Source organism: Myotis daubentonii, chromosome 7 (genome assembly GCF_963259705.1).
Source record: "Myotis daubentonii chromosome 7, mMyoDau2.1, whole genome shotgun sequence".
In the NCBI taxonomy this organism is placed as follows: domain Eukaryota; kingdom Metazoa; phylum Chordata; class Mammalia; order Chiroptera; family Vespertilionidae; genus Myotis; species Myotis daubentonii.
The window spans coordinates 32,345,949-32,368,409 of NC_081846.1; the positions used below are offsets into that span (position 1 = coordinate 32,345,949).

A 22,461-nucleotide genomic window follows, 5' to 3' on the forward strand; every position below is an offset into this window, starting at 1 on the left:
ACTCCTCAAAGGCAATGTACCCTCCTGAGAACCAAGGAGACTTCTCAGCCACTCTCGCAGAGCAGAGAGGAGAAAACAGGAGTTTAAAACTTCATACATAGGGAGGTGGCATAATTCAAAGCAGAGGGAACCCAGTCTCCATCTTCTCCCTTTTCCCTCCCTCCCAAACACTGTGGGGATAGAAGAAGGCAAAGTGAAAAATGCTGAAGCATCAGTTGAACCACTTGTGCCTGGACCTATGCCTGGGAGGGTGGTGTTGGGAAAGGAAGAGAGATAGGTGGCCAGCTGTCCATGAAGCCAGGCCATGAGCAGACGCCATGAATGATCTTTGGCAAAGTGTGGTTTTAGAGGGAAGAGCTATTGCTCTCAAAATGGGTGAGGCAGTTGAGTCTGGGGGCACCAGAGGGCAGAGTGGGAAGAGGGGGCATTGGTTTTGTAAACTCCAGAGAAAGCAGCCCTAGGTGCATGGGGAGATCGAAGCTTGGGGTGGGGGTGCTGTCAAGGAAAATCACGTGTGGGGCCCAGAGCAGGACTGAATGCCAGGAGGGCAGCCGAGCCACCCACATAACACAGAACAAGCAGGTGTCCAGGGAGGCAGCTGCCACCACTACCGCCTCCCCTCCTCCAAGTCCTTGTGAGGGCAGGAGGAGCCGTGGCCCTGCTACAGGGGCTGGGATCTGAGCCAGCCTCTCACTTGGATCGCCAAGGACAGGGCATGTCAGATGACTTCCGGTTTACTGACACACATTGAAAAGCCACAGACTGCCCTACCTGGTTTGGCTCAGTGGATAGAGCGCCGGCCTGCGGCCTGAAAGGTCCTGGGTTCAATTCCAGTCAAGGGCACATGCCTGGGTTGTGGGCTCAAGCCCCAGAATGGGGCAGCCAATCGATGGTTCTCTCTCATCATTGATGTTTCTATCTCTCCCTCTCCCTTGCTCTCTGAAACCAATAAAAAATATTTTTTAAAAAAGAAAAGCCACAGACATCATTCATTTGTGGGGTGGGGACATGTTCTCAAATGGTGCTTTCCTCCAGACCTCAGAGGCATCTGCCACCCTGCCCTCTAAGGTGCTGAAGGGTGGGTGGCATGAATGGGAAACTGAATTTTCTGCCTTGCCCATGAACTGGGACACGCTGACCTGTCTGCTTGGAATAGATGGTCAGAAGACAGGTGGCCTGAGCCTGTGTTACAGCCATCGGCTTCCAGATCAGCTTCGCCCCACCCTTCCCGTGACCACAAACCATGAAGTGGATGGAGCTTCTTTTCCAGCCCTTCTAGGTTCCCTTATCCGACTCTCAGGGGGCACAACTTCTTGTCCCATGGACTGTGAGCTTCTGCGAGCAGCTCCCATGTATCCCGAGTCCCCCAAGCCTAGAGCTGTGCCTACCATAAGTCTACAGATGATTTAATAAATACTGAGGAGCCCCTATTGAAGGGCTGTACTGTTCACAAGAGCCCCAAGTTTCAGATCTTTCTCAGCCCTCCTTCCTACAAAGCTTACCAGGCTGGGACCCGTGCCTCAGAGACAGGAAGGATCCTGACCTGACACCCTGATTTGTGTTAAGGTGTCAGAGCCTGGGGCACATCATGCATCTTTCTTGTAGGTTGTGCCTTCTGGCGTCTTGGCCCAGTGGAGTGATCCATTAAGATGTCAGGCTGGTGGGAGAGGTTTGGGGTCCTCAGCCATGTCATAGAGAAAGTCGGGTACAAAACATGCCTAACCAAAAGTCTCCACACTTCCCCAAATCCTGACATGCTGGAGGGAGCAGGAGCAGGGACTCTTCCTAAGCACTCTGCCTTCTCTCCCACACCCACGAGGCCCTGGCTGCATCCTCAGCTCCCCCGCTGGACACGAATCTGGGACAACTGAGCCTGAGGGGGGATGGAGGCTGGACCATCTCTGTTGGGACCAACGGGCCCCTCTGTCCCCTCCCCAGCCCAGGTAACCCGAGCCTGGCATTTTGTCCATCCTAGAACAGCTGACAGTGCTGTGGTCAGACAGCTGTGGGGCTGGGCCAGCCTGGCCAGGCTGACTGGGGTGGGAGTGTGGGCTGTTACATGAGACCAGAGTCTGCATCTCTTGGCCTCAGACCTGGGAGCTGCCGTCCCACTCCTGTCCCCTCGGAGAGCTGTGACACCATGCACGGGGGTCAGGGGCAGCTGTTCCTCCTTCCGCTGCTGGCTATCTGCCTGGGTGTGGACACAGGGGCTTGGGGCCTGGGGAAGACCGGAGCAGGGGACCAAGGCCTCAGGAGACAGAGGGACTGGAGGGCTATTGGCGCCTGCCCCCAACCCAGCTCTCTGCCTTTCCATGTCACATCCTCTCATGGCCTTCCCCTCTTTCTGCCCCGAAGTTCCTGCGCCCAGGCTTACCGCTGTCTGTTTCAGGAGCCCAGGGCCGGAACCAGGAGGAGCGTCTGCTGGCCGACCTGATGCACAGCTACAACCCCCACCTGCGGCCTGCTGAGCGGGATACGGACGTGGTCAACGTGAGCCTGAAGCTCACCCTCACCAACCTCATCTCCCTGGTGAGTCACGGGCTTGTAGGGTGACAGGGAGGAGGGACCAGGGACCTGCTAGGGAGAGGAAGGTGCTAGAACACTCCCATGGAGACTGCCCAAGAGGCTGGGGTCCTTGGGGGACCCAACAATGGCCTGTAGGGACAAGTATCTGGGGAGGACAATTGTTGGGGGCTTATATCTCGGTCTGTACCCCCAGAATGAGCGAGAGGAGGCCCTCACCACCAATGTCTGGATAGAGATGGTAAGAGATCACCTCTCACCCTCTTTCCTCTCACAGGGCCCCCCACTATGGGGCCCCAAGGCCCTCAGAGCTGCCCTCCTCCCCTCCCTGCCTCTTCTGTGCCCGCTGGGCTGGGCTCCTGTTCCTGGGGGTGTGGCACAACAGATAGCAGGGCCTGGCAAACCCCCCTCTCCCTGCAGCAGTGGTGCGACTATCGCCTTCGCTGGGACCCGCAGGACTACGAAGGCCTGTGGGTGCTGAGGGTGCCGTCCACCATGGTGTGGCGGCCAGATGTCGTGCTGGAGAACAAGTGAGGAGGGGACGTGGGCTAGGGTTGGGGGACAAAGGACACAAGAACCGGCCTAGCAGGACAAGGGGGGTCTGGGAAGAAAGAGGTGACAGAGGATGCAGACTAGGGGCCTGCAGAGGCACAGACCACCAGGCAGAGCGGGTGCGGGAGCCCAGTCCAGCCAGAGCTGCTTGCAGAACTGGCTCCATCACTGCTGGGCCACTCCCTCCCCTCTAAGGTGGGGACAAGGACGGCTCCTATGGAAGCTGTCGAGCGCCAACCAGACGGGAAAAGCGCTGTACTCAATCCTGGCTCTTTGCAGGAGATGAACAGATGTTAGTGGCTATCATGACCACTTCGGAAGAGAGCGGGAGAAGTGGCAGTGATGGGATGGGGGGCCTGGGGAGCCTGGGTGGGTGGGGGTGGCAGGGAGGTGCTAGGGAAGGTGGTGGTTCCTGTGGCCAGGTGGGGACCAGGCAGGGCGTGGCCCCCAGGAGGGGTTGGTGTCCCAGGCAGAGGGATGGCGCCGGGTGCGGGTCTCAGTAGCCTCGTGGCCTGACCTGCCCACAGCGTGGACGGCGTGTTCGAGGTGGCCCTCTACTGCAACGTGCTCGTGTCGCCTGATGGCTGCGTCTACTGGCTGCCGCCTGCCATCTTCCGCTCCTCCTGCCCCGTCTCTGTCACCTACTTTCCCTTCGACTGGCAGAACTGCTCCCTCATCTTCCAGTGAGGCCATTTATTGGGGCGAGGGGGGGCCTTAGGGAGCTGCCCTAAGAGGGGCCCTGGCCAGGTCGGGGACATGAGGCTTCTGGCCTGGGGTCTGGCTCCATCTCTCTGGGGCTCTGTGCACATTAAGATCCAGACACCTGTGTCCTTCCCTCCTAAGCCCCAGGCCCCTCGTTCATCCTCCTTCACTGCCTCAGTTTCCCCTCTTGTGCCCCAAGGGGAGAAATGAATATCTGGCATGGGTGGGTCAGAAGGCATACACATGCTACAACATACATGATGCCCACACATGTGCCGCCACCTGCAAGACCATTACGCCCAACAGCCCAGGGGAGAGGTGGGGCTGCCTCAATTTTCTCATCTGTACATGCGGGAGGGGGTCTGGGGGACGGTCTCCTGTAGTTTAGAGGAGCAGTCTTTCCACTGGGAGACCCTGCAGGGAGACCCTCCTCAGGAAACAGACCAGACAGGTATGGACGGGGTTTTCTCTGTTCTGCCCTTTGGCAACTTCTGCGCGGGAGGCCGTGGAGGAGCAGAACACAGTAACCCAGGGCCCTTGGACACCAGGTGACCACACTAAGCCGCAGCCTCCTGTCCCTTCAACTCAGGTTTCTCCCGGGCCCCAAAGAGCCCCAGGGCCCCTCATCCTGTTGCCAGGGTTTTGTGGAGAACTCAGAGATTATTGACTGCACTTTTTCTTTTTTATCCTCACCGGAGGATATGCTTATTGACCTTTAGAGAGGAAGGGAGGGAGCGAGAGAGGGAAGGCGGGAGGGGGGGAAGCACTGATGAGAGAGAGGACATTGATCAGTTGCCTTCTGTATGTGCCCAGATCAGGGATCGAACCCGCAACCCAGGTATGTACTCCAATCAGGAATCGAACACACAACTTTTCCGTATATGAGATGACGCTCCAACCAACTGAGCCACACCAGCCAGGGCTGGCTGCACTTTTTGAGGCAAAACTGCCCACAGATGACTATACCGTATACCTCACAGCTGGGTCTGTACACACCCAGCTTCGCCTTGCCTCCCTCCCCGCCCCCCAGGTCCCAGACCTACAGCACCAATGAGATCAATTTGCAGCTGAGCCAGGAAGATGGTCAGACCATCGAGTGGATTTTCATCGACCCCGAGGCCTTCACAGGTGACTCCACCAGGGCCCTTGCTGGACCTGGCTGTGGGGATAAGGCTGGGCCAGGATCAAGTCCCTCCCATGCAGCTCAAGATGAAACTAACCGAACCATAAAATGGGTTTTTAAAGGCCTACAAAGTTCTGATTTTCCTCATGATAATGACTCCCATTTTGGAGGGAGGGGGATTAAGTGTCCGATTTCCCTCACTGTTTCTGCCCCTTGATGGCAATTCTACGGGCACGAGAGGGCTGCAGGGGTCCGCCCAGCCCATGGCTGTGCCCACCCGGCCCGCCACCCACAGAGAACGGAGAGTGGGCCATCCGGCATCGGCCGGCCAAGATGTTCCTGGATGCTGGGGCCCCGGCAGAGGAGGCAGGCCACCAGAAGGTGGTCTTCTACCTGCTCATCCAGCGCAAGCCCCTCTTCTATGTCATCAACATCATCGCACCCTGTGTACTCATCTCCTCCGTCGCCATCCTCATCTACTTCCTTCCTGCCAAGGGTACCTGGAGCCTTTGGGGGCAGGGGGGGGGGGCATTGGCCCGGGCCAGAGGGGACAGCTGGCAGGGCAAAGAGTGGCACCACGACCCAGGACTAGGGCAGTGCGCTCCTTGTGGGGCGGGGGGAGTGCCCCACAGCAGGGGGACAGAGACCTGCTCTGAGAGCCTCTTGGTCACCCGCAGCGGGTGGCCAGAAGTGTACCGTTGCCATCAACGTGCTCCTGGCCCAGACTGTCTTCCTCTTCCTCGTGGCTAAGAAGGTGCCGGAGACCTCCCAGGCAGTGCCACTCATCAGCAAGTAAGGCTGGTCCTCCCGCCTGCCGCCCACCTCCTCCCCCTCCCTTCTTGGGCACGGCCCTCCTGCCACCCTCCCAATGCCAGCCCCTCACCAAAGGGATCTGGGGGGACAGCCGCTATGGGTGGGGTTGGCATCTGGGTATGTAGTGCTGAAGGGCCAGCCCCGCCTCCTGCCCACCCCACCCCATCCCGGCAGGTACCTGACCTTCCTCCTGGTGGTGACCATCCTCATTGTTGTGAATGCTGTGGTCGTGCTCAACGTGTCCTTGCGGTCCCCCCACACACACTCCATGGCCCGAGGGGTCCGAAAGGCAAGGTCCCTCCCTGCCCCTTCCAGCACCTTCCTGCTCCGTCCACTGACACGCACCTTCCTTGGCACCCCTGTCCCTGTGCATGTTCCTCACGTGCCATATTCAGCAGCAAATCTGGTCTGTGTGTATTTGGAAGCACGTGCCCAAGTGAGTTAATAACAATATTGACTATCGAGTGCTTACCTAGTGGCAGGCATATTACACATACTGACTTAACTCTGGTAAAACCTCTGTGCAGTGGGTATTAGTATCATCTCCATTTTCCAGATGAGGAAATGAGGCACAGAGAGGTTAAGTACTTACCTAAGGTCACACAGGTAGACAGTGGAGGAGACAGGATTCTGACCAGGCAATCTGGCTCCAGAGCTTGTGTGACCTGCAGCCCACCCGCAGCCATCAGCTGGGGCCCTTGTCACAAATGCAGATTCCCAGGGCCCCTGCCACATCCTGGGCCAGAATAGTAGGGGTGGGGCCCAGGAACCTGTGTTTGGGACAAGTGCCCTGGCGATTCTGATGTGCACAAGAGTGCGGGGACCCGTCCTCAAAATGCCCAGGACAGAAGAGCCGAGCTGTATCAGGGCCAAGCCACTGCCCCTCATGTGCTGCCTCCTGGCCTCCAGCAGCATGAGCCCTTTGTGCCAACCTGCATTTTCTGCTGCAAAGCCCAACGTGGCTGCCACGCTAACACCCAGAAAATCCCCCCCCCCCTCCCCGCCGCTTGCAGGTGTTCCTGCGGCTCTTGCCCCAGCTGCTGCGGATGCACGTGCGCCCGCTGGCCACAGCGGCGGTGCAGGATGCCCAGTCCAGGCTCCAGAATGGCTCCTCCTCAGGGTGGTCAACCTCAGGTGGGGAGGAGGCGGCCCTCTGCCTGCCTCGCAGTGAACTCCTCTTCCGGCAGCGGTGGCGCAATGGGCTGGTGAGGGCGGCGCTGGAGAAACTAGGTGAGGCAGAGGATGTGACTCTGGGCACAGTCCTCCCCATGGACTCCAGCCATGGGAGGCTGTCTGCTGGCCAAAGCACCAGGCACTGCAGATGCGTGCTGGGCGAGTGTACCGATGGGGCAGGGCGGGGCTGGGGTCCCTAAGGAGAGGCCACCTTCTCTGCCTGTTTTTCCTCCATTCTACTTACAAACCTGACCCTCTCATCTCATCAGAGAAAGGCCCAGAGCCAGGGCAGAGCCAGGTGTTGTGTGGCAGCCTGAAGCAGGCGGCCCCAGCCATCCAGGCCTGTGTGGAAGCCTGCAATTTCATTGTCCGTGCACAACACCAGCGGAATCACTTTGACAGTGTAAGCCAGTCTGGGAGTGGGAGGTTGCTGTGAGTACCTGGTGAGGGGCTGGGACCTGACATGGGGGCAGGATGAATGGGGTGACCATGGTAGGGCAATGGGATGGAAAACGTAGAGTTGGGATTGGGGAGGAGGGGGGACATCAGGGCGAGGGGACCATGGAAGAAGCCAGGTGGAAACTTGGAAGTAGGTTAGAAGGGCCCAAGGAAATGGAGAATGGAGGCCTGCTGGAAGGCCAAGGACGGTTCAGGATCCAGAGCAGGCTTTGTGCCCCCACTGGTCATCCCACACTCTGCCTCCACCCTCAGGGGAACGAGGAGTGGTTCTTAGTGGGCCGTGTGCTGGACCGTGTCTGCTTCCTGGCCATGCTCTCCCTCTTTGTCTGTGGCACTGCCGGCATCTTCCTCGTGGCGCACTACAACCGGGTGCCCGCCCTGCCATTCCCTGGAGACCCTCACCCCTACCTGCCCTCGCCTGACTGAGTCAACCAATTGCTGTTAACCATTCAGACAATTACCAGCTGTGTCCTTCTGCTGAGGTCATGGAAGCATCCTTCAGGGCCGTGGAAGCCAAACAGCCCTGAGAAAAGCTGGAAAAATAAAGAGACAGAGCTGGAGTCTTGGAGTGGTTGAGGATGGGCTGTGGGCAGGGTGTGCTGTGGGGGGCCAGTGGCAAAGCTAATCAACTCTCAGAATTTTATTTATTTATTTATTTATTTATTTATTTATTTATTTATTTATTATTAGAACTCTCAGAATTTTTGAAGTCCTAACGACTCCATTTTGCATGATGCCCCCAACTAAGTAAGGTCCTATCTCTCCAAGCCTGGGCCTCCCTTTCTTTTGATGAGTTCCCTACAAGCTCTTGAAAGAGGGAAGTCAAGAGAAATGTGAAGAATGGAAGCCAGTGATCTCTCAAAAGAAGATGGCAGCTCACCCCAGCTGCCATCTTCTTCCGCTGCCTTACTGCACCCAGTACTCATCTGCACCAGTGATTTTTCTATTCCTATGCATTTTTTTTGCCATTGATCACAACATATTTCATGAGTTTTATTATCTTTTCCCATTGTTAAGAGCTCCTCACAGCATCATGAAAAAGCAAGTCACTATATCCCTAATGTTTCAGATGGGCAAATTGGAGCCGAGTAAGAGTGGCTTCCCAGAACACTGGTTGCTTTATGGTTTGGAGTCCAGCATTCCCAACTCTGACCCAATCTTAGACACTGAGAAAGATCCCACAGCCTGGAAAACAGACCCCTCCCCGCTTCTCTTCTCAAAGGGCAGGGAATTTGCACTGGTCCCACAAAAATGGTTAAGGAAGAGCTAGGTAGGGAGGCTGGGAGGTAACAGGGAATTGCTGGGCTCTGCCTTCAGGGAGGAGACCCTGACCAGCCTCCCTTGACCCCACTTAGGAAACAAGAGGACTAGCTGACATCTTCCTGGGAGAGGCAAGGCCACGCTTTGAGAGTACAGATGGGGCGAGAGTTCTGTCGGTGATAAGAGGGTACACTTAAGCAAGTCATTTGTGCTTCCTGAGCCTCTGTTGCCTCACCTCTAACTGTGGGCTCAGGTATGAGTTTAGGATCATTACAGGATCAAAGGTGCGGGTGAAGGTGATTAAAAAATGTGTAAGTGCCACATAAAGCCCTGACAACGCAACATTGTTGGGGGTGGGAAGAGGATCCCGGAAATAACCCCCTCTCCCAACTACAGGGTTGCTGGCTTTGGGGCTCAATCACCAGCAGGCTCGTTTCCTTTACTCCAGTGTGTGCGTGTGTGCACCCGCTGTGTTTGGAGCAGAGACTAAATCCAGGAGGCAATCTGATAATGGTGGAACCAGCTCCGGTCCCTGTAAGCCTGGCTGCTAGACTCGTCACCTGGGATGAGTCTCCCAACTTCACTGACAGCTCCAGGGCTTCAGGGGCGGAGGTGAGCTCTGTAGCTCCTGGCGCCAGTAAGCAATGGTTAACAATAACTGCCACTTATTTAGGGTCACTTTGCCTAGCGCCTGAATTGATTATCGTGTTCAATCCACACGGCAACCTGAAGAGGCGGGTACTATAGCATCGCCGGTAACAAAGAGGGAAAAGGGAAGGTTGAGTGCGGGATTGTTCAGCCCGCTCTGGGGGTGGGGTCGGGATCTGTGCCCAACCGAGTGCAGAGCCCGCGCCGTCGCGCTGCGGCGCGATCTCCCTCCCGGAGCCTCGGGAGGGGTCAGCGCGCGCCGCCTTGGGCGGGGAGCGATTCCTCGGAGCCACGGGGCGGGCGGCCGCCAGGGACCCGTCAGACCTCCGCAGCCGGTGCCGTCCCCGAGCCCGAGCACGTCCGCGCAGCCGCCCTGGGCTGGCGTCCCGGGATATCCGCCCCCCACCGGGCCCGCGAGCCTACGTTCCGCGGCTCCCCGCGTAACCGGAAGTGGCCGGGCCCTAGGCAGAGGGACCGGGCGGAGCGGAAGTCACTCCGTGAGGCAGTGGCGACAGCGAGAGGATGAACAACAAGTTCGACGCGTGAGTGGCGTGCGGCCGCCTCCCGGGGCCCCTTCCCCTAACCGTTCCCCGCACCCGTCCCCGCCGTGCCTGGCGGCGGCGCCCGCTCCACGGCGCCGGGCTCCCTCCCGGGCGCGGGCTGCGGGTGGAGCCCGCCCAGGCGGCCGGTGGGAAGGCGGGGTGCAAGGGTTCCGGGGACCCCAAGGCAGTCCGGACCGGGGGCGAGGCGCTGGGGACGGGAGGGGGGTGGTTGTGCCTCCCGGAAGGAGGTTTTCGGACGCCGCGCCCCGGCGGGTGCGGGTTGCCAGCGGCGTGGAGGGGTAGGGGTGCTTCCTCAGCCGGCTGCTCTGAATTTCCGGATCCAGCTTTCCTCCTCTGGCCTGGGCAGGTCGCCTCTCCCGAGTCGGCTTCTCCTCTGCACAGTGGGAAGGTCACAGCCCGTGCCTCGAGTTGTGCTGATGCGCTGAGGTAACGTGGCTGCTGCGCTCGGCGCCGTGGCTGCTCAGTTAAACGGAGTTCTCGTCGCCTTCCTGGGACTCCTTCCTGCTTCCTTTCTCCTCCCCCTCCTTTCCCCTCCCCACACTCTCGGTTTCTTGCCCAGCGGGTGTATTTGCCCCGGCCCCTCCCGGACTTCTGTTTGTACCCCGTCGGATTCCTAGTTCCAGCCACAAACTGGAGATGCAGAAAGGAAATGCAAAGTAATTTTCCGTATTTCCCGGCAGCGATTGTACCTTTAGGGAGATTTTGTTCTTAGCTCTCCTTTAAGTAGTCTAGTGAATCCGATGCTCTCCCGAAGACCTAGATTTCCAGCCCCAGACCCACCAGCTACCAGTTACTTTGACAGCAAGAAAGTTTCCCAGTCTCTGAGCCAGGGTTACCCAAGCCACTTCAGTGCCCTGCTGCCGCACAGGGGTGTTAGAAGGGTCAAATCAGATTCAGCTCTGCATAAGGGTGTTTTGTAAATTGCTACATGGTGATATATAATGCAAAGTGAAATTACTATTAGTTTAGATTGTGACCTGCCGCTGCTGATGGGGAGTTGTTTTTCCCCCCCCAGTACAATGAGTGCTGATGTGCATATTCAGAGGTCATGGATTCCAGCACTCCAGACAGCTCCTCAAAAACATTTCTTGGTTGTGGGGAGAGGACTCATTTTATAAAATGCTAGAGGCCCCATGCACGAAATTCATGTGGGGGGCGGGGGGAGAAGGGTCCCTCAGCCCAGGCCCTCTCACAGCCCCGGAGCCCTGGAGTGGGGGGGTGGGGGGGGGGAAATGTCCGACTGCACAGAGGCGGGAAAGGCTCCGCAGAAGTCCAGCGGAGCCTGGCTTCTGGCTGAGCTGTAATCTCCCTGTGGGAGTGCACTGACCACCAGGGGGCAGCCCCTATGTTGAAGGTTTGCCCCCTGGTGGTCAGTGCACACCATAGTGACAGGTTGTTCCACTGTTTGGTCGATTTGCATATTAGCCTTTTATTATATAGGATATTATATAGGATTTTTATTGATTTCAGAGAGGAAGAGAGAGAGAAACATCAATGACAAGAGAGAATCACTGATTGACTGCCTCCTGCACGATCAGGGATCAAGCCTGCAACCTGGGCAGATACCCTGACGAGGAATCTGGTTCATGGGTCGATGCTCAACCACTCTGTCACCGTGGCCAGGCAGGAGAGGACTCTTCTAGTAGTCTTTGGCAGAGCACTTCTGCAGCCAGCTGCTTAGCTGAATCCATCCCTATACTAACCCCTTCGCTATCATAAACCCTGCCACACCTGCCAGATCTAAGAGCTGCCTCAGTGGAGCTGTCTGCCAATCCTGTACCCCTTCCTCCACTGAATTGAACAAATCAAAAGTTTATCCTTAGATACTTTAAGGATCATTTGGCATGGTCCTACCCATTGGAGGTCTGCAGTAAGTTAATTAAAGAATGTTAATAATGGCTTCTCAGGGCAGCTTGCTAGATACTTTTCATATAATATTTCTACTCCTAACAACCCTGTAAAGGGGATCTTGTTACCTCCTTCTACAGATAAAGAAAATGAGGTGCTTTGAGGTTAAGTAACTTGCACACAACAACAGGAAAAGCCATATGATGGCTTTCAAACCCAGATTTCTTTAACCTTGGTTCAAGCACCTCTTGACAAAAATTAACCTGGGTCATTTTCAATTTGTTCTAATTATTAACTATTCCTTACACTGACCCAGAATATTTTAACGTCTGTCTTCTAGCTACAAAGGAAAAAACCAAAGCTTTCTTTCATTTGAAATTAGCAATTGAAAACAGCACTCCTACCCCTAGTTTTGTTTTAGTTGTTTTTGTTCTTGTTTTTTACAAAAATTACAGTTTTTAGACCTTACATACTCGGCTTCTGCACTCTTCACCAGTGGTTCCTAAGGACTTGGTTCAATTTGCCAGAATCCTAAAGATCCAGTGCCTGGAGTTGAGTACTGTAGTCTAATCTGATGGGCTCAGATCAGTGAAGAATTGGAGCCTCCTTTACTGTGTGGGCTCCACTTCTAGGAATGTAATTGAAGACTATAATCCCCCCCCCCCCCCCCCCACACACACACATCTATCAAGTCATTAGCTACCATTGCCATTGATCCAATTCATATGCAAAACCCTAAGATGCTTTCACTGTACTGCAGTCCCAACTGTGATAACTTGGTTTTCAGATCTAGATGCCAAACTTGATTTTGTCCCTCAGTCTTTGTTAGCTTTTGGCCCATTCTTAACTATTGTCTGAAACTACTTATTTGGCATTCATCGTATTCTGACTTGTATTGTTTTTATTTTAGACATCCATTCGCTAATCATGTCTCTTTTCGGATGCTATACATATAAAAATTAATTAGACCAAGTCCTTACCCACAAGGAATCTCTCTAGTCAGAAAGTGTGAGGACATGTCTGAGCAAGAGCTTGGTGAGCTACTTAGATGCAGCTCGGTCTCGACAGCTTCAGACATACTAATTGCCCGCCTGAGTCTAGGGAGCACTGACTTTTCTGTTTGGATTATATTTTGGCTCAAATCTAGCTTCACACTAGGAAGAGTAACCTCTAGAAGATAGGATGCAAATAACTTGCCTTAAGTGTAGGTTAGCTCCACCCTCAGGAGATAACTACACAGGATGAAGGTCCAATAGGGTTTCCAATGAGTGTCTTAGAAGGGAGTCAGAAAGTATGGTTCAGGGATCTCAGTAGTGTTGTTTTATCTCGACACAATTATTTTGTTGTTATTTTTCTGTTTTCTAGTAGTGATTAGCAGCAAAACCGCTACAAAGAAAGGGACTTACATGCTTTGCTTGGAATAGCAAAATGAGAGATGCTGGGTGACTGTGTCCCTCTTCAACCAAGACTTAAGGCACGGGAACCCAGAGGATAGGGAATCCAGAGGATAGCGTGGAGGTTTGGAAACTGAGAAGGGAGGGAAATGGTTTGAGTTCCTGGAGTCTGCCCTAAGGAAGAGAGTTAGGAACTGTCTTGGGCCTAAGCAATAGAAAAACCCATGTTCTTAATCAGGAGACAAAAAACTGGCCATGACAATATAGCTGGGACAAGTACAAACAGTTATTAGGGGAAGTCCAGAAGAGGGGTGCCTAGGCTCAGCCTCAGGAGAGATTAGGAAAGATTTCCAAGAGAAAGTGGTCCTCACTCTTAGTCCTGAGGGACAGTGTAGGTAGGGGAAGAGGGTTCTCCAAGAAGAGACCACATAATGAGCATAACGGGTGAGGTCAGGGAACTGCAAATAGGTTGATCACTACTACAGTGAAGGGAGTTTGATATTGGCAGGAGATGATATTGGCACATGTAGGTAGAGGAGGGTCCTTTGTACCATGCTGAGACCTGAGTATGTGTGTGTGTCCTCAGTCAGGTCCTTGGGGACAGAAACTCTTTAGTGTCTGATACCAACAATAGGTACTCGGTAAATGTTGTGGGACTTGTGTGCTATACAGGCTCCTTTCGGAAAGGAAACCAAACCAACTCAAATTTCATAAGGGGAAGGGTATCCTAGCACAGATAATGGTTTCCCAGAAGTCCAGGAAGGCCAAACGAAGCCAGTGGAATGATAGCATTACAATCAAAGCCAATCTCTACTCTCTCAGCTCCTCTGCTCCATTCCCTTTTACTAACTGGCTTTCTCTGCCTTTGCTCATTGTCTTTATTTTTTTGTGGCTTTTCTTGTGTGGGACCTATATGCCTGCCCCAGCTCTGACTCTGTGATCGTTCATCTTTTGTATGAAAAGCTGAGAAAGGAATCTGCTCATAATTTTGAGCAAGGCCCTGAGGCATGGGTTATTGGTCAGGCTAGACTGCCCGTTGGTCAGGTGCCCTTCATAGTCATGTCTTGTCCAGGATGGGGATGGGGACATTTATGGTACAGTGCATGGCCACCTGAGTATATTCTACAACTAGGACTGTGAACTGGGCAAAGCAGGGACCCCAACACATGGCTAGCTCATGAATTCTAATATTTAATGAATGCTTTTTATGTGCTAGGCAGTGAAAGATTCATGGGCAGAAATAAAAGGGGTGCTTTACAAAAGGTTTTTGTGTCTGTGTAGGGTAATATCTGAGTTATAATTTGAGCATTTCTAGTACCTTTCGTGAGAGTTACCTAATTCCATTTGACTAGATAGTCATTAGGGACAGAAAGGTGAATTCAGAGAAGATCCATGATAAGTAAGTGGTCCAGCTCCAGACTAAACAGCATTCTAATTATCTTTGTGAACTCACTTTCTGTTTATTTTTTTGTCTGAATCCAGTGAACATTAGCTGGACCTGAAAGCGTTAGGGTAGTTTCACTGCTCTTAAAATGGTAGCTCCTAAAGTATATTTAATCATACTTGTAGGCATGAAGTCATTTATTTCTTCTTTCAGTCATATTTTTTTTTCACTTATCATTTATTCAGCATCTTCCTTCCCTTGGTGCTGGATATTCAAAGATTAATAAGACACTGTTCTAAGGGATCCCTCCATCTAGTAGGAAAAACAGATGTGGGAGGAATGGCACTTCAGGCTGAGGGGGAGTACTTGCAAAGAGCACAGATGTGGGAATATAGATGCTTTGGGGGGGGGGGGCGGTGCTAGCAGGCAGAAGTCAGATTTTAAAGGGTCTTGCATTTCATTGTACTTTATCCTTCAGGGTGGGCAGCAAAGGGCAAGGGACAGTTGAGTGTTTTAAGCATGGAAATTAAATGGACTGTTTGCATTTAGAAAGATCATGCTGATGGCTATGTGGAGGATGGATAGAGGGAGGATATAATTTGTGTTGGGAAACCATTTAGGAATTTATTGTAATAATTGAGATATAAGAAGAGGGCCTGGACTAAAGCAGTAGCAGTTGGGAAGGATAGGAGAGATGGTCAGAACAGGAAGAATAGGTAGGTAAGTTTTTTGATTGTTTTTGTTTTGTTAATCCTCACCTGAGGATATTTTTTCCATTGATTTTTTAAGAGAGAGGGGGAGAGACACATCGATTGGTTGCCTCCTGCACGCATCTCCCAGGAGGCCAAGGAATCGAGTCTTCAACACAAGGTATTGAACCCTTGACCCTTCAGTCCGAGGTCCGATGCTCCAAACACAAAGCAAAACGGGCATAGACAGGATAGGTAAATTTTAAAACATCATTCGAAATGCCAAAGCAGTTACTTAATCCAGAAACTCTTCTGATTATTAACTCTTTATTTTTGGTCAAGAAAACAGTTCCTTAAACTGTTTACCTCTTGCTTCTTTGTGCAGCCTGTTATGAAACTGGAAGATGATGCTTTCTGGAATTCACACATTAGCTAATGGGCACTTCATTTTTGTTTAATCTTCCTAATTGACATTCTACATTTCCTTGCCCTTCTCTCATCTCATTGCTAGTATTTTGAGTGACTTTGGGCTTTTTCCATGGTAGTTCATTTGACCTGGTGGCTTTGTTGGGTAAGCAAGAATCAGTTCAGTCATGGGATAACATTGTTTTGCCTTTCTACTTAGATTGAAAGATGATGACAGTGGTGACCATGATCAGAATGAAGAAAACAGCACACAGAAAGATGGTGAGAAGGAAAAAATGGAACGGGACAAAAGTCAGAGCAGCAGCAAGAGGAAGGTGAGTTGGGACTAGAAACTTGGTTATCTCATGGAATCTGTTTATCTGGAAGATACCAGGTTAACAATTGTACACTATTTTGTAATACCTGATTTTGTTCTTAAGAAAAAATTATTGAATCATTGGAGTTCATTTTGGGACTCAGAACTGTTCCCTTACCACAGGACCTTGAAATGCCACCTTGCTTTCCAGCATTCTGCTAGCCTGAGGTAGGGGAGAATAACCCTGCCGTTAACAAGGCATTATTTGCTTCATAATCCGCTGCTGAGTATTTAAAATCCTGTACATCCCTTGAAATTTTAGACTCTTTAGTCAGTAATAGTCTAAACTAAAATGTCTTGGAAAAGAGAAAATTTAGAGAATAGAAATAGGTGGATCAACTTCTTTATTGAAAAGCAATCATTAATTGCTTTATTCTGCAATATTGAGTACCCTCCAAATATAAGCATTTCAGGGCTAAGAGGACACAAAGGTCAATGAAACTATGGATCAAGGAGCTAACATTTAATAGTGGATATAATAATAGTAGCTGACATTTATCGAGTACTTTTTAAAATATGTTTTTATTGATTTCAGACAGAGGGAAGGGAGAGGAAGAGATGGAAACATCAGTGAGAGAATCATTGATTGGCTGTCTCCTGGATTCTGGTTTCTGGTTTCCTTAGTCAGCTGACACAGTGGGAATCAAGCCCGCAACCCAGGCATGTGCCCTGACTGGGACTCGAACCCTGATCTTGGTTCATAGGTCGACGCTCAACCACTGAGCCATGCTGGCCGGGCTGTTGAGTACTTCTTATGTGTCAAGCACTGTGCTAAGCACTTTACATCTATTAAATTATTTTATCCTTTCAACACCCATATGAGATGATGATTACCCATTTTTCAGCTGAGTAGCTGAGGCACAAACAGGTTAAACAACTTGTCCTAGGTCACTAGCCAATAAGTGATAGTGTCCTAGAGGAAGTGGTGCTGGACCTGGGAATATGTAGAGATAATATACAAACATAAATACTTATGAAGTAGAAAGTTACAAAAGCTATAAGAACATAGGTAAAATGTTACAGGAACTTATAATCCATTAACTACTATAGAAATTTACTGGGTAAGCAGAATCTTGAGCACATTGCAGGTAATTGAGCATGTATCTTTTTTTTTAATTTTTAAAAAAATATTTTTATTGAGTTCATACAGGAATAGAGAGGGAGAGAGATAAAAACATCAATGAGAGAGAATCATCGATTGGCTGCCTCCTGGCAAGGCTCATTTATCTGGTGCTTGACTCTGTGGGCTGGGGCAAGTTCTGCACACCCCCCACTGGGGACCAAGCCCACAACCTAGGCATGTACCCTGACCGAGAATCAAACCCATGACCCTTCAGTCCCCAGGCCAACACTCTAGCCACTGAGCCAAACCAGCTAGGGCAAGCATGCATCCTTTTAAATTGGGGAGGTAGTAAGGGGTGATGCTATAAAATGTTTTCTCAGTCTTAGAGCATGTGATAAATGGCCAGGACTAACACACCTTTAATATACAGGCTGTTGTCCCGGGACCAGCAGAGCATCCCTTGCAGTACAACTACACTTTCTGGTACTCCAGGAGAACCCCCGGCCGACCCACCAGCTCACAGAGCTATGAACAGAATATCAAACAGATTGGCACCTTTGCTTCTGTGAGTACTTAGTGAGCCTCAGTAGTAAATTCATGCCTGTATTTGTATCATCATGTTTATTTATCCTCCTGGTAACTTCTAGGATTCTGGTTTCCTTAGTCAGCTGACCTGAGTCTCTGAGGTCAGATTTGTTCATTCTTAGGTTTCTCATTAGATATCCATAGGTAATTAGTGTGTAATTGTGGAATTGATCAGAAAGGGACAATATAAAAATACAGGTTTATTTAAGTAAATATTTAGTGAGTCCTTACTGTGTGCAAAGTGTCCAGGGGTGGGTGGAGATATAATTTTTAAAAAATTTATTTTAGAGAGGAAGGGAGAGGGGGAGAGAAACATCAATTGGCTGCCTCCCATACACACCCTCACCAGGAATCAGACCCAAGACCCTTTGGTGCATGGGAGAATGCTCCAACCAACTGAGCCATGCCAGCCAGGGCGAAAATTTTATAGTACATGTATCTATTCTCAAGAAGCTTGATGGTTAAGTCAAGAGTAAAGTTCAAAAGTTTCCTTTGTACTTAAGAACCTTTCATTAGGGTTTTGGATTTGTTTGTGATTATGTATAAAATAGCATATTATTCCTGTCTTCAGAAAGAAAAGGAAGTCTCTAATGTTTTTGTGGATGTTGTCAGAACAGGGAGCTCAGGCACTGTCTTATCACCCTCATAGGTAGCTGGTTTGTGTTCCCTAAGAAGCTCTCTTGTTCAACACAGACTATGTACTTCCTATATGCTATACATTCTATCTCTGGGCAGAGTCAAATGCGGGGTTTGTTATTTTCTTGAAATTATTGGGGTATCTGCCCTGTTTAAAATGCAGACACTGGAAAAGGAAACTTTAATAGGCAGTAAATGTTACAGTAAAGTAATAAGGAGGAAAGACACAGTAATAGCAACTTTATGTAACTTCCTTTGATCCTTATGATAGCCTTTTGAGGTCAGTGATGTTATCCATATTTTACAAATGAGAAAAGTGAAACTTGGGTTAAGTATCTGATCTAAAGTCAAGTCAGTTGTAATTTACTTGACTAAGTGGAGGAACCAGTGTTGAAACTCAGGTTTGGCAGGTTATAAAAGCCCCATTCCAAAGCCCATATTCTTTCACCTTTCCAATATACCAGAATGCATGACATGAGGCTCCAGTTTTTTAAATGTTTGCGTCGTACTAGACAAGCTACATTTATTGATCCATCTATTATTGATCAGATATACTACACATATAACTGGTAATTAGGTCATCCCATTACTATACTGAATTGATATATGCTCCCTTAACACTGGTAAATTTAGGCTCTTTTGAAATATTAAAAATAGCTTGTGCACCGATGCATATTTGGTTCAAGAAATGTTTGTTGAATGAATTTAAGGGATTAGTAGGGTTCTAAAATGAATTAATTCCTTTGCCATTAGGGAAATAAGACATAGCTAGGAATTCTAATACAGGGAGACAGAAGTGCTGTTGGGAAGCACAAGGAATGTCCATTCACATTGTTTTTTCACATGACCCGGGCAGTTCAAACCCATGTTGTTCAGGGGTCCTAATTGTAGTCCTGTCATTTCTGAATCTATCACATAAGTTTTTATTACCTGCTATATGGGAATGGAATGACCTTACAGGTAAAATAGCAGCCTTTATTTATGAACATCTGGTTGAGCATTTGAAGGATCAGAGAAGACACTGAACTGGGGAGTAAGTTTTCATTCAGGATTCTGTTCAGTTATTTTGTAGTATTTACAAATATATGTAGCACTTTTGTTTCCCTCTTAAAGAAAGCATATGTGGAGTTATCCAGCTTGTGAAAGGAGGGTTTTGTTTCCTCTTTTCACATATATGTTAAGTTGAATAGAGTTGGTCATGAGCATCATTTGGGGTTCATGCTTCTTTAGTACTCACTGGATGTGTGACAGTGTTTGAAGTCAGCTGTCATGTAATTCGAGGCATTAAGAAAAGCCTCACAATATTAAATCCTCACAGAGAAATAATTGCATTGTGAAATCTTATTAAATCCAAAGCAGTATTTCCCATTTGTCTTTAATCCTAGTATTTAACTAGTAAAAGTTCTTGAAATCAGGTGACTAAGAAGGCAGTGTTTTAAAATGGGAAGAGCATTGGACTTGGGAGTGGCAAGGCTCATTTATCTGGTGCTTGACTCTGTGGGCTGGGGCAAGTTCTGAAGCCATTTTCTCCACTATAAAATGAGTAAAGTAAGGTAGTTCTGAGGTCTTTTCTGCACCTCATATTCTGAGTCTGAACACTTCTTTTATTTTTTTGTTTCAATGAAGAGTTTCAGAAATCAAAATTGCCTAAAGAGAAGGAAAAACGTCTTTTAAAGTTTAATACTATTTCTTGAGCTGTCTACTTCATTTCTCATGGTTTAGATATAAGATTGTGACTAGATTGTAGAGAACCAAGAAGGCGGCATAAGGTATACACCTGTACGTGCTGCCTCCCACAACCACACCAAAACTACAACTAAAAGACAAAACGGTTATCATCCAGAACCACGGGAAAGCTGGCTGAGTGGAAGTTCTACAACTAGAAGGAAAGAAAAAAGCTCATTGAGACTGGGTAGGAGGTGCGGAGGCGCCAAGAGCAGAGGTACAGAGGCGTGCGAAACACGCCTGGCAACTGGGTACACTGTTTTTTTTCAATTAGAAGGGAGATACAAGCTCCCGACTGCTCTGAACTCCAGTTTCCGGTGAGACTCTGGGGACCCAGACTCCTAAGGGGAGAAACTGGACTGTCTGGCATCAGGTCAGAAAGCGAGGGTGGCTTTCTTGCAGAGGTGCTCGCAGGGATCATTGTTACTTCGTGGGGGCACGGGACACAGAGACCCAGAGGCACGAAGACGTGTGACTGGCAGCCATCGCTGTTTGCTCCGCCCTGGTGATTCCCTGAGACCCCGCTCCACCCAATTTACAACCCCACCCAAGCTCTGCGCAGAGGCTTTTGCATATGAATGTCCTGTCCTTTCACAGCCTAACCTAACAAACTGCAGCTGGGTCAGAGAGCTCCAAAACTTTCAAACCCCAAACAAAGAGGAGAAATCTGCAGATCTCGCTGTAGCTACTGCTGGGTGGCCTCTTTGCACCTCCTTGGAGATCCAGGAGCCAGTGTGCTCAGTGGTCATATACCAGATTTCAACTCCTCACATCCATAAGTGACACACTCAAGAGGCAGACTCAGTGAGCACCAAAGCCCCACTGAAGCAAGTCCTGCCCCATAAGGGTGTCTCCAGCACAGCAGTTCTTCCACTATAGACATAGCGGTTCCTCACCTAGAGGAACCTAGAGGTCAATTCCTCCCAGTGATACCAACAGCAATCAAGGCTTAACTACAACAAGACTGTGCACCCAGCCCACAAAGGAGTGCACCAAGAGTGTCTACCTCAGGTGACTGGGGAGGCTGAGCCTCTGGGCCCTATAGGACACCTACCACACAAAGCTACTCTATCAACACAGGGAAGCAGCCAAAATGCGGAAACAAAGAAACATGTCAAAAATGAAAGAAATGGAGGAAAGCAAACTACTGGATATAGAGTTCAAAACCACAGTTATAAGGTGACTCAAGAAACTTCTAGAAACCTCTGAGGAACTTAGTGAGACTTTCAAGGATCTTAATGAGAATGCCGAGAAAATGGAAAAGGAACAGTCAGAAATTAAGCATACACTGTCTGAAATAAAGACTAATATACAGAAATTCAATAGTAGACTAGAGGATCCCAAGAATCAAATCAAAGATTTGAAATATGAGGAAGCAAAAAACACCCATCCAGAAAAGCAAAAAGAAAAAAGAATCCAAAAATATGAAGATAGCGTAAGGATCCTCTGGGACAACTTCAAATGTACCAACATCCGAATTATGGGGGTGCCAGAAGAAGAGAGAGAGCAAGATATTGAAAACCTATTTGAAGAAATAATGACAGAAAACTTCCCCTACCTGGTGAAATAAATAGACTTACAAGTCCAGGAAGCACAGAGAACCCCAAACAAGAGGAATCCAAAGAGGACCACACCAAGACACATCATAATTAAAATGCCAAGAGCAAAAGACAAAGAGAGAATCCTAAAAGCAGCAAGAGAAAGACAGTTACCTACAAGGGAGTACCCATACGACTGTCAGCTGATTTCTCAACAGAAACTGCAGGCCAGAAGGGAGTGGCAAGAAATATTCAAAGTGATGAATAGCAAGAACCTACAACCAAGATTACTCTACCCAGCAAAGCTGTCATTTAGAATTGAAGTTCAGATAAAGAGCTTCACAGACAAGAAAAAGCTAAAGGAGTTCATCACCACCAAGCCAGGATTATATGAAATGCTGAAGCGTATTCTTTAAGAAGAGGAAGAAGAAGAAAAAGGTAAAGATAAAAATTATGAACAACAAAGTGACTACAAATACATATCTATCAACAAGTGAATCTAAAAAGTCAATTAAAAAATCTGATGAACAGAATAAACTGGTGAATATAATAGAAGCAGGGGCATGGAAAGGGAGTGGACTGACAATTCTCGGGGGAAAGAGGGTGTGAAGGGTCCGGGAAGAGATTGGACAAAAATCTTACACCTATGGATGAGGACAGTGGCGGGGGATAAGGGCATGGGTGGGGTGGGAACCAGGTAGAGGGGAGCTATGGGGGGGGGGGAAAGAGGAACATCTGTAATAATATGAACAATAAAGATTTATTTAAAAAAAAAAAAGATTGTGACTGTACAATTGTATAGTCTGGCTATAAGATTGGAGAAGGCCAAACCATTAATGAAGCAATGCTTGATTGAGGAATTGGGGGTGGTTTGTGTACCTTTCTACCCCACAGCCCCTCTCTAATTCCTAATTTACAGTGAGCCACAGTTTCTACTTGGTGTACTTTATTTCTTCCCACTGTGTTCAGGTTGAAAAGATAATTGCTCATTGTATACATTTG

The 22,461-nt window shown here is 49.6% G+C and overlaps 2 protein-coding genes across 7 annotated transcripts in view; both read left to right on the plus strand.

The window, feature by feature from the left end:
* The first annotated feature begins 2,140 nt into the window (after positions 1-2,140).
* On the plus strand, positions 2,141-7,772 carry CHRNG (cholinergic receptor nicotinic gamma subunit). Its single transcript, XM_059702475.1, has 12 exons — positions 2,141-2,195; positions 2,390-2,529; positions 2,720-2,764; positions 2,944-3,053; positions 3,603-3,758; positions 4,808-4,905; positions 5,196-5,396; positions 5,578-5,692; positions 5,888-6,002; positions 6,727-6,943; positions 7,156-7,289; positions 7,598-7,772. The coding sequence occupies exons 1-12, from the start codon at positions 2,141-2,143 to the stop codon at positions 7,769-7,771; spliced, it is 1,560 nt and encodes a 519-aa protein (XP_059558458.1). The 3' UTR covers position 7,772.
* Positions 7,773-9,504: 1,732 nt separating this feature from the next.
* The window catches only part of EIF4E2 (eukaryotic translation initiation factor 4E family member 2), a 32,991-nt gene continuing 20,034 nt past the window's right edge, over positions 9,505-22,461 (plus strand). The window contains exons 1-3 of one of the 6 annotated variants that reach the window (XM_059703535.1): positions 9,538-9,795; positions 15,757-15,871; positions 17,406-17,540. In XM_059703535.1, the coding sequence (XP_059559518.1) occupies positions 9,776-9,795; positions 15,757-15,871; positions 17,406-17,540 (270 nt within the window). In that variant the 5' untranslated portion in view covers positions 9,538-9,775. Of the gene's footprint in view, positions 9,796-15,756; positions 15,872-17,405; positions 17,541-22,461 lie in introns of all 6 variants that reach the window. The other 5 variants (XM_059703536.1, XM_059703537.1, XM_059703533.1 and 2 more) reach the window with 5 other exon arrangements.